The sequence below is a fragment of the Coregonus clupeaformis genome, unplaced genomic scaffold (genome assembly GCF_020615455.1).
Source record: "Coregonus clupeaformis isolate EN_2021a unplaced genomic scaffold, ASM2061545v1 scaf0076, whole genome shotgun sequence".
NCBI lineage: Eukaryota > Metazoa > Chordata > Actinopteri > Salmoniformes > Salmonidae > Coregonus > Coregonus clupeaformis.
Genome location: NW_025533531.1, coordinates 51,555 through 63,145, shown reverse-complemented (window position 1 = coordinate 63,145; position 11,591 = coordinate 51,555). Strand labels below are relative to the sequence as shown.

General features: G+C 38.9%; 2 protein-coding genes across 2 annotated transcripts; both read left to right on the top strand.

Annotated features, from left to right (window-relative positions):
* The first annotated feature begins 378 nt into the window (after positions 1 to 378).
* LOC121555396 (L-selectin-like) lies at positions 379 to 8,847 on the top strand. The gene is made up of 4 exons (XM_041869222.2): positions 379 to 408; positions 4,560 to 4,618; positions 6,319 to 6,678; positions 8,523 to 8,847. Exons 2-4 carry the CDS (start codon positions 4,585 to 4,587, stop codon positions 8,732 to 8,734), a joined length of 606 nt encoding a protein of 201 aa, XP_041725156.1. The 5' UTR covers positions 379 to 408; positions 4,560 to 4,584; the 3' UTR covers positions 8,735 to 8,847.
* On the top strand, positions 8,762 to 9,893 carry LOC123483309 (collectin-12-like; the record flags this gene model as incomplete). Its single annotated transcript, XM_045213056.1, has 3 exons — positions 8,762 to 8,999; positions 9,116 to 9,469; positions 9,662 to 9,893. Coding segments are annotated over 3 exons (600 nt in total), but the record flags the coding sequence as incomplete, so codon positions are not given.
* Between the last annotated feature and the right edge of the window lie 1,698 nt (positions 9,894 to 11,591).

Here is an 11,591-nt window from a genome sequence, read left to right as displayed (position 1 = left end):
AGTATAGTTTAGCGACATGGAGGGTTGCAATTTATTCTGTATATTTTGTAATTTCCCCAAAAATTCCCAAGTTTTCCAAAAATCCCAGTTGGAGGATTCCTGTATTTCCTGCCTATTCCTGTGTGGGTTTTTTCTTTGACCAGTGTTTTGCATGTCTCTACGAGGAAGTACTGAGACTAAACAACTAACAGAGATGCCTTTCATCCCTCCACGGCGACATCACTACATTATGAGGTCAAAGTGCAGGAAGTACAGGGCAGGAAGCAGGAAGTACAGGTATTGAAATGTAGCTGTATAACACCCACCTGTCTCAGAGGGGACAGAGCCACTCAGAGGGAGAGGGAGACTGACAACAATATCAAGAACAACATCGACAACAGCAACAACAACAACAACAGCAAACATCAGGTATGAGGATTTCTTCTATCTATTTTTTGAAAGAGTAAAGTACAAGACAATAGACATTCATGTGTTTTTTTTATTTAGTAAACATGAATGTGTATTGTTATTTAGTAAACATATATGTGTATTGTTATTTAGTAAACATGAATGTGTATTGTTATTTAGTAAACATATATGTGTATTGCTATTTAGTCAACATGAATGTGTATTGTTATTTAGTAAACATATATGTGTATTGTTATTTGGTAAACATATATGTGTACTGTTATTTAGTAAACATATATGTGTATTGTTATTTGGTAAACATATATGTGTACTGTTATTTAGTAAACATGAATGTGTATTTTTATTTAGTAAACATATATGTGTATTGTTATTTAGTAAACATGAATGTGCATTGTTATTTAGTAAACATATATGTGTATTGTTATTTAGTATACATGAATGTGTATTTTATTTAGTAAACATATATGTGTATTGTTATTTAGTAAACATGAATGTGTATTGTTATTTAGTAAAAATATATGTGTATTGTTATTTAGTAAACCTGAATGTGATTTTTTTTTGTAAATATATATGTGTATTGTTATTTAGTAAACATGAATGTGTATTGCTATTTAGTCAACATGAATGTGTATTGTTATTTAGTAAACATATATGTGTATTGTTATTTTGTAAACATATATGTGTATTGTTATTTAGTAAACATGAATGTGTATTTTTATTTAGTAAACATATATGTGTATTGTTATTTAGTAAACATGAAAGTGTATTGTTATTTAGTAAACATATATGTGTATTGTTATTTAGAAAACATTAATGTGTATTGTTATTTAGTAAACATGAATGTGTATTTTTATTTCATAAACATCAATGTGTATTGTTATTTAGTAAACATGAATTTGTATTGTTATTTAGTAAACATGAATGTGTATTGTTATTTAGTAAACATGAATGTGTATTGTTATTTAGTAAACATGAATGTGTATTGTTATTTAGTTAATGTTATAATGCTTATAAATCAATATTTATGAGGAGTAGAATGACAGAAAAGTCTTGCCTGGAAGTGAACCGTCCTTAAAGTAAAATTCCCTTAAATAATTATTGAAATATTTACATATGTTTTTTCAGCCATTACATTTCATGACGTTAAATTCTGAAGCATGCGACCATTCTGCTGGTAAAAGTTCAAGTTCAGTTGTTGGTAGCTATATGTGGTAGCTATATGTGGTAGCTATATGTGGTAGCTATATGTGGTAGCTATATGTGGTAGCTATATGTGGTAGCTATATGTGGTAGCTGGGTCATTCTACAGATTCGGTGCCTTTTGTGATTGAGGAGGATGAAACAATGAACATTAAAATCTTAAGCTTTTTTTTATTTGATGTGACAAAGTAATGTGTGTACTTGATAGAAAATACCTTTTCCCATCTCAATGTAGAGTATTAAGTTATTATTCTGTATTATTTTCTCAAACAAGTCCCAATTTAATTCAACCCCGTCACAGTCATTTTGTTATTCAACTATTCATTTTTCCAATAAGCTTGAGATCAGCTTCTGGCATAATCTCACAGTTTAGATGTCCCTTGTAAATAATGGCATATTGTAATTAAAGAGAAAATCAAGAAAAACTGACCAGCACCATCCTTTCCAGTTTACGATGAAGAAATTTCTAATCTAACTCCACATTTTCGCAAGAAATGTGCAAGAATGCTGCGTAATTCCTGACAAAATTGAAATAGCCTTATTTACCCTGATTTAATACACACAATAAAAACACTATTGATGTTATATTTTGTGTATTTAATACAAAAATGTAAAAAAAATAATCTCGTAATAGGGATGAATGCACCGCAACAGGGTTGAAAATCATGTAACAGGGTTGAGTGAAAAGCATCACGTGTCATATGTTTTATCTTTTGAGATCACTAACATGTTGTCATTTTTTAAACATTTTAAACATTTTTAAACCTACTGTCAACATAGCTTTTAAAATCTAAAGAATCTAGATGAAAGCTAGACAGAGTAAAACACATTAATGAACTAATAACAGTAACAACATTTCATAGATTTCATAAAAATATCCATCTGATAATGGCAGGAGTCTGTTTGAACATTGAGCAAACATCTTAACATTGATAACCTATATAGGTCACATGTTGCCATTTTTTAACATTTTAAACTACTGTCAACGTAGCTTTTAAAGTTTAAACAATCAAGATGAAATCTAGACAGATTAAAACACATTAATAAACTAACAACAGTTACAACATTTTCATTGATTTCATAGAAATATCCAGAGTAATGGCAGGAATGTCTGTGTTGTTTGAATGTTTGAACATTAAGCAAACATCTTAACATTAATAACCTATAGGTAAGCCTACAGTTTGTTCACCATTTTTACTGAGAGAGCCTAGCCCACAATTCCTTCTGTATTTCCATGTGCCTAGAAGTCACCGGTTTAGGGGGATCAATGTGTTCCAAGATGTCCTCAAATGGATACCACAGGATATCATCAAGAAGTGGCCAGAAGTACCTATTTGGTCCAGCACAACTTTAGTAACTTTAGTAACAACAGCACAACCAGTAACTTTAGGGGTAAATGTGAAATGTTGTGTATTGAAACACTGGCATTCCAGTTTCTTGTTGTGGACTGTGCACATACAGCTTACATCACGGTAGGCAATTTGCCTTGCAGCCACACAAACAACTTGGTGGATCCGCATTGTGGATGGAACTACTGGCAAATTGGCTGGCATACCTTGGACGGCTTTCTCGATGGCCTCGTCTTCAATGAAGTAAAGCTTGATGGCAGTGTTGTTCTCCTCTAAGACCCTGTACAGAGTATGAGCATTTGGGATGTCACATCCTTGACTTATCAGCCTGTCTGCGGTTCTTTTTAGGGTTGCACCAACACCATCTGGTGCTCCCTTCCCATGTCCAGGGGAATTACCTGACCACCGGCGCGCAGATGTCCCTCACCTTCCTCTCTATGTGTGTTTCCTTTCTGCTGCTGTTTTTTCCATTGTTGAATCTGAAATTGTAGGTCAAGGTCAAGTCAATGACCTGCTTACTCTTCAAGACTAAATATTGTATCCTTTTAATCACTATGTAGTAAAATGAACATGAACTTGCAGATGATACTCCTAAATATGTCAATGTATATAGGAGAGAGAACAAATTAATTGTCACTTTTTTTAAGTTATTATTTTCAAAAATTTCTCGTACTTTTAGTTGATACTGTAAAACCGTAAACAACAAACATTCAACAAGAAAATATGATTGGTATTAAGCAATATACATTAAATATTGCTAAGATTTAACAGCTATTCAACCCTGTAACAGCCATTCAACCCGTAACATTGAAAAATGTGATGGGGTTGAATGTGACAGGGTTGAAGATTTTGTGCTAATCTGTTGCTAATTCGGGATGCTAGCAGCTAGCAGTGTGCCACATGGCCTTATTCAACAAAAGACATTGTTATACTTCATAGCTATAAAAACAATTCTTGGTAAAATCTTAACTATGAATTCCCCCAACAGAGTTGAATACCTGAGATTGACAAAGCCCATATGTGCTTAAAAAACATGAAATATTTATAAAAAGTGAGAGAGCAGCTTACCACTTGTCACACCAGGCTTCTCTGAAGACTTGTATGATGTCACTTCCTCATAAATGATGTCCACAGGATCAAACCATTATTTAATTGTGAGTGGGGGTATTGTTGCGTTACGGGGTTGAAAGAAATACAAGGACAGGGGTAAAAGCCTGAATTCTCAGAAAATAAAATGTCTTATGCTGAGAAAATGGATTATGCATAATAAGGGGGCATATACAATTAATTTAACAAAAAAAAAAGCATTATTATTTAACACTGTGTACTCAAAATGAGTCACGTCATTTGCATGATGGTCAATAGGGACAGGCGAAATTCTTAATACTCCTAAGAAAAGCAAACATATAAGTATTGAAATTCATCTCTGCTTAAAATCATATTCTCTACTCCATATTAAAAACATGTAAAACTTTGAAATGTTGTAATTTAAGTGTAGTTTGATAAATGTTCTGACAAGTTATAACACTAGTACATCTTGGGACACTGACAATACTGAAATGTCACCGAATCTGTAGAATGACCCAGCTATGTGTTCACCAGACTGTTATCCTTCCAGTATCCAGGAATGGGCCACTCTCTGTTTCTCCTGTTCTTCTCAGGTTGGTGTTCGTGTGTGTTAGTGTGTGTTAGTGTGTGTTCGTGTGTGTTAGTGTGTGTTCGTGTGTGTTAGTGTGTGTTCGTGTGTGTTCGTGTGTGTTAGTGTGTGTTAGTGTGTGTTAGTGTGTGTTAGTGTGTGTTCGTGTGTGTTAGCGTGTGTTAGCGTGTGTTAGTGTGTGTTCGTGTGTGTTAGTGTGTGTTAGTGTGTGTTAGTGTGTGTTCGTGTGTGTTAGTGTGTGTTCGTGTGTGTTAGTGTGTGTTAGTGTGTGTTAGTGTGTGTTTGTGTGTGTTTGTGTGTGTTAGTGTGTGTTAGTGTGTGTTAGTGTGTGCTTGTGTGTGTTCGTGTGTGTTAGTGTATGTTAGTGTGTGTTAGTGTGTGTTAGTGTGTGTTCGTGTGTGTTAGTGTGTGTTAGTGTGTGTTAGTGTGTGTTCGTGTGTGTTCGTGTGTGTTAGTGTGTGTTAGTGTGTGTTCGTGTGTGTTCGTGTGTGTTAGTGTGTGTTAGTGTGTGTTAGTGTGTGTTTGTGTGTGTTAGTGTGTGTTAGTGTGTGTTAGTGTGTGTTTGTGTGTGTTTGTGTGTGTTAGTGTGTGTTAGTGTGTGTTAGTGTGTGCTTGTGTGTGTTCGTGTGTGTTAGTGTATGTTAGTGTGTGTTAGTGTGTGTTCGTGTGTGTTCGTGTGTGTTAGTGTGTGTTAGTGTGTGTTCGTGTGTGTTCGTGTGTGTTAGTGTGTGTTAGTGTGTGTTAGTGTTTGTTTGTGTGTGTTAGTGTGTGTTAGTGTGTGTTAGTGTGTGTTAGTGTGTGTTAGTGTGTGTTAGTGTGTGTTAGTGTGTGTTAGTGTGTGGTCGTGTGTGTTTGTGTGTGTTAGTGTGTGTTAGTGTGTGTTAGTGTGTGTTAGTGTGTGTTAGTGTGTGTTAGTGTGTGTTAGTGTGTGGTCGTGTGTGTTTGTGTGTGTTAGTGTGTGTTAGTGTGTGTTAGTGTGTGTTAGTGTATGTTAGTGTGTGTTAGTGTGTGTTAGTGTGTGTTAGTGTATGTTAGTGTGTGTTAGTGTATGTTAGTGTGTGTTAGTGTATGTTAGTGTGTGTTAGTGTGTGTTAGTGTGTGTTATTGTGTGTTAGTGTGTGTTAGTGTGTGTTGATTTGTCTGAAAATGTTTCCTTATTTGTTGTGTTTTAGTTAGTGACAACATTCGCCGTGCCCCGGCTCTACAGCCTCGATTACAAAGACAAACTCTTCCTTCATCGCTTACATTTACATTTACATTTACGTCATTTAGCAGACGCTCTTATCCAGAGCTTACATAGTTCGCCGTCCCCTGGATGTGCAAAACGAGCTCGTCCAGCGTCTGTCTGTCTGTCTGCCTGCCTGCCTGCCTGCCTGCCTGCCTGCCTGCCTGCCTGCCTGCCTGTCTGTCTGCCTGCCTGCCTGCCTGCCTGCCTGCCTGCCTGCCTGCCTGCCTGCCTGCCTGCCTGCCTGCCTGCCTGCCTGCCTGCCTGCCTGCCTGCCTGCCTGCCTGTCTGTCTGTCTGTCTGTCTGTCTGTCTGTCTGTCTGTCTGTCTGTGTCTGTCTACCATGAGATATGCGTGCCTAAATCCAATTTCCATTAGCATTGATATCAACGGTTAGTTTGTGTGTTCAAGTTAGTTTGTGCATGCGTTTGTGCATGTGTTTTTTTTGTACAGTCATAATGTTGGTTTGTTCTCCACAGGGCTGTCCATCCTCCCCTCCAGCGTCCCTCATCAGTTCCACTTTGTGAACATCAATAAGACCTGGACTGAAGCTCAGAGTTTCTGCAGACAGAACTACACTGACCTGGCCACCGTAGACGACATAGCAGACATGGAGAGGCTCAAGAAAACAGTAGTGGCTGGGTTAACTGAACCAGCCTGGATAGGGCTGTATAACCGCAGCTGGAGGTGGTCTCTGGGAGACACAGAGTTAGACACAGATGGGTTTTGGGGCGATAAACAACCAGATAATCAAATGAAAATTGAGTTCTGTGTGTGGATGAAAAATGGGTCATGGAATGACGACAACTGTGGTACAACACATTATTTTGTCTGCTATGGTGAGCTCCCCTGTCAGCCAGCCTTTTCACTGACCTTCCTTCCATCTTTCTGCATGTCAACCAGTCAAACACCAAAGAGTTTGGATTCAGTCAAGACAATCATATTTTATTGAAAAGTTTTTTCCAACCGTGTATTTGTCTGTATGAACCTACAGTTGAAGTCGGAAGTTTACATACACTTAGGTTGGAGTCAATAAAACTCGTTTTTTCAACCACTCCACAAATTTCTTGTTAACAAACTATCGTTTTGGCAAGTCCGTTAGGACATCTACTTTGTGCATGACACAAGTAATTTTTCCAACAATTGTTTACAGACAGATTATTTCACTTATAATTCACTGTATCACAATTCCAGTGGGTCAGAAGTTTACATACACTAAGTTGACTGTGCCTTTAAACAGCTTGGACAATTCCAGAAATGATGTCATAGCTTTAGAAGCTTCTGATAGGCTAATTGATATCATTTGATTCAATTGGAGGTGTACCTGTGGATGTATTTCAAGGCCTACCTTCAAACTCAGTGCCTCTTTGCTTGATATCATGGGAAAATCTAAAGAAATCAGCCAAGACCTCAGAAAAAAATGGTAGACCTCCACAAGTCTGGTTCATCCTTGGGAGCAATTTCCAAATGCCTGAAGGTACCACGTTCATCTGTACAAACAATAGTACGCAAGTATAAACACCATGGGACCACGCAGCCATCATACCGCTCAGGAAGGAGACGCGTTCTGTCTCCTAGAGATGAACGTACTTTGGTGCGAAAAGTGCAAATCAATCCCAGAACAACAGCAAAGGACCTTGTGAAGATGCTGGAGGAAACAGGTATAAAATTATCTATATCCACAATAAAACAAGTCCTATATCGACATAACCTGAAAGGCCGCTCAGCAAGGAAGAAGCCACTGCTCCAAAACCGCAATAAAAAAGCCAGACTACGTTTTGCAACTGCACACGGGGACAAAGATCATACTTTTTGGAGAAATGTCCTCTGGTCTGATTAAACCAAAATAGAACTGTTTGGCCATAATGACCATCGTTATGTTTGGAAGAAAAAGGGGGTTGCTTGCAAGCCGAAGATCACATTTTACATTTACATTTTAGCAGATGCTCTTATCCAGAGCGACTTACAGGAGCAATTAGGGTTAAGTGCCTTGCTCAGATTTTTCACCTAGTCAGCTCGGGGATTAGAACCAGCGACCTTCCGGTTACCAGCACAACGCTCTTAACCACTAAGCTACCTGCCGCAACACCATCCCAACCGTGAAGCACGGGGGTGGCAGCATCATGCTGTGGGGGTGGACTGGTGCACATCACAAAATAGATGGCATCACGAGGAAGGAAAATTATGTGGATATATTGAAGCAACATCTCAAAACATCAGTCAGTAAGTTAATGCTTGGTCGCAAATGGGTCTTCCAAATGGACAATGACCCCAAGCATTCTTCCAAAGTTGTGGCAAAATGTCTTAAGGACAACAAAGTCAAGGTATTGGAGTGGCCATCACAAAGCCCTGACCTCAATCCTATAGAAAATGTGTGAGCAGAACTGAAAAAGCATGTGCGAGCAAGGAGGCCTACAAACCTGACTCAGTTACACCAGCTCTGTCAGGAGGAATGGGCCAAAATTCACCCAACTTATTGTGGGAAGCTTGTGGAAGGCTACCCGACACGTTTGACCCAAGTTAAACAATTTAAAGGCAATGCTACCAAATACTAATTGAGTGTATGTAAACTTCTGACCCACTGGGAATGTGATGATAGAAATAAAAGCTGAAATAAATCATTCTCTCTACATGTTATTTTATATCTTATCTCTTCTTTTATACCTTATTGCCTTTCAAATAGACACAAATCACACTGATAAGTACATCGTCATCACTGAAAAGAAAACTTGGAGTGAGGCTCAGAGCTACTGTCGGAAGAACCACAAAGACCTGGCCAGTGTGAAGAACCACACCATACAGAACATCATAGAGAACACCATACAGAACACCATACAGAACACCACACAGGCAAGTTCACTCCACTTTATTGACCTTATTTGTCTTGCACTTTGAGCACTGTGTTAAAAAACATAATCAGCATTTGCAAAACGTTTACAGAAAGCTGTGGAGTCAACTAAAGAAGTTTGGATCGGCCTGTATAGAGAGTGGAGGTGGTCTGACCAGAGTGGCTCACCCTTCAGAAACTGGATGGCTAACGAGCCAAACGGGGTATATGCGGGAGGACAGCATGGAGAGTTGTCTGTGGAAGTTAAGTTCCCATCTGGACAGTGGAATGATCACGATTGTAACGTCAAACATCCTTTTATCTGCTATGATGGTGAGTGTGTGGGGGGGGTTTACATACATGGTCATATCAAAATGTAAATGTACTTTAGATTGAACGTTTTTTTGTGAGCAATTAGCATGAGTCTCCATATCCTCCTCTTCCTCCAGATAAGCTGGTCCTGGTCCCAGAGAACAAGACGTGGTCAGAAGCCCTGTGGCACTGCAGAGACCTGGACATGGAGCTGGTGTCTGTCCACAACCAGAGCGTCCAGGACTGGGTCCGACAGAGAGCCAAGAATGCCTCCACTCCCTTCGTCTGGCTGGGCCTGAGGTACACCTGCACCCTGGACTTCTGGTTCTGGGTCACTGGAGAAGAGTCCTGTTACCACAACTGGGCTGACAGGGAGGGCTACAACACTGGCAAGGAGCAGTGTGGGAACACAGGGGCCATACAGAGAGACGGGGGGCAGTGGGTCGGCCTGCCTGAGACTGAAAGATACAACTTTATCTGCAGCAATGACGGTCAGATTATATCTGTTTTGGTTTCATTCAACTATCGTCATATTAATAGTATTCTCTCCTCTCACATTGCCTCCTCTCTCTCTCTCTCTCTCTCTCTCTCTCTCTGTCTCTCTCTCTCTCTCTCTTCAAATGTATTTCATGATTTCTCTTACACTAATCTTTCTTTTTTCTTTTATTTGTTCTGTAATCCAGATTACTAAAACCAGACCCTGTTCTCTGGACCTACTGAACCCCCAACACATTGTTCCAGACCCTGTTCTCTGGACCAACTGAACCCTACAGCCCAACTCATTGTTCCAGACCCTGTTCTCTGGACCAACTGAACCCTACAGCCCAACACATTGTTCCAGACATATTCAGATTTACATTACATAAGGTGATGGATACTCAATCTTTGTGGTCCTCTGTAGCTCAGCTGGTAGAGCACAGCGCTTCTAACGCCAGGGTAGTGGGTTTGATCCCCGGGACCACCCATACACAAAAAAAAAAAAAAAAATGTATGCACGCATGACTGTAAGTCGCTTTGGATAAAAGCGTCTGCTAAATGGCATATTATTATTATTTAATGTGTGAAATATTCTTTATAATGAATCATTTTAATGATTGTAATATTGTTTTATATTAGTATATTATCGTATTGAAAGTGATTATTACCATACTGTTATTGTTTTCTTATTACCTATTTCATTGAAGTGACAGGGACAACTGGAATTAATAAAACAACTTCTCTAGTTGAAAACATCTGCAGTATGATATTAGTCCTAAACAGCTGTGCTAGCTACAACATGGACTAAATGTTGGAGAACTTTGGTCATGAAGTCAGTATCTTCCAGAACCACTGGTCCAAGATTCAGGGCATTAAGGGTACATAAAGCATTAAGGGTACATAAAGCACTAAGGGTACATAAAGCACTAAGGGTACATAAAGCATTAAGGGTACATAACGCATTAAGGGTACATAAAGCATTAAGGGTACATAAAGCATTAAGGGTACATAACGCATTAAGGGTACATAAAGCATTAAGGGTACATAAAGCATTAAGGGTACATAACGCATTAAGGGTACATAAAGCATTAAGGGTACATAAAGCATTAAGGGTACATAAAGCATTAAGGGTAGATAAAGCATTAAGGGTACATAAAGCATTAAAGGTACATAAAGCACTAAGGGTACATAAAGCATTAAGGGTATGTCGTGTCGCGTCGCATGCTGGTACTTATTGCTGTCAAACAAAGAGTCCGCTTAGGCTGCACTTTGATTATAAGTTTTATTTATATCACAAGATGTCAGCATAAGTTACAGACCTGCAGCGTCTGGAGAAACGTGTCCCAAATTAATCTGTCTGTTCTAACCCCCTTTCCCTCCAGCATATACTTATAAACAATGCAAAAATATGGGTTGCTCCCTCTGCTGTCCAATCACCTGTCTCCCCTGGGGCGTCACCCTACAAATGGCTACTTTTGAACTAACATAAACATATTTTCAGTTCCACATGAAAAACATTAACAAAGACATAATCCTAATACACTACAGGTACATAAAGCATTAAGGGTACATAAAGCACTAAGGGTACATAAAGCATTAAGGGTACATAAAGCATGTTTTTGTGGAACAGTCAACGCCATTCAGCTACGAGACAGAAGGTTGAGGGTTCGTCGACCAGCGTGGAGGGTCTGAATACTCACTCTCCCTGCCTGGTTCATTACACTACGATCACAGCCAGCTGCACACAATTATCATCTAGGGGGAAATCAGATTTTCAACATTTTTATGTCATATTTATAATTGTATAAAATATATGCAACAAATTGCCCACCAACAGGTTTCTGTGCCAATGCACCACACAACCAATAAATAAAACACACCGACTTTGGGCACCTCAATATCATGGTTTGCGTTTTCAACGCCACAATAAATAGCCTATGCAGTACATACACACAGTACAAAGAGGTTCTAAAGTGACCAGGATTGCACATAAATACATACACTGAGTATACAAAACATTAAGAACACCTGCTCTTTCCATGACATAGACTGACCATCAATGAGCTTGACGCCTTGATAAGCTCCTTTCCTGAGGATGGGTCACCCCTCACAGTTCTGGGAGACTTCAACCTCCCT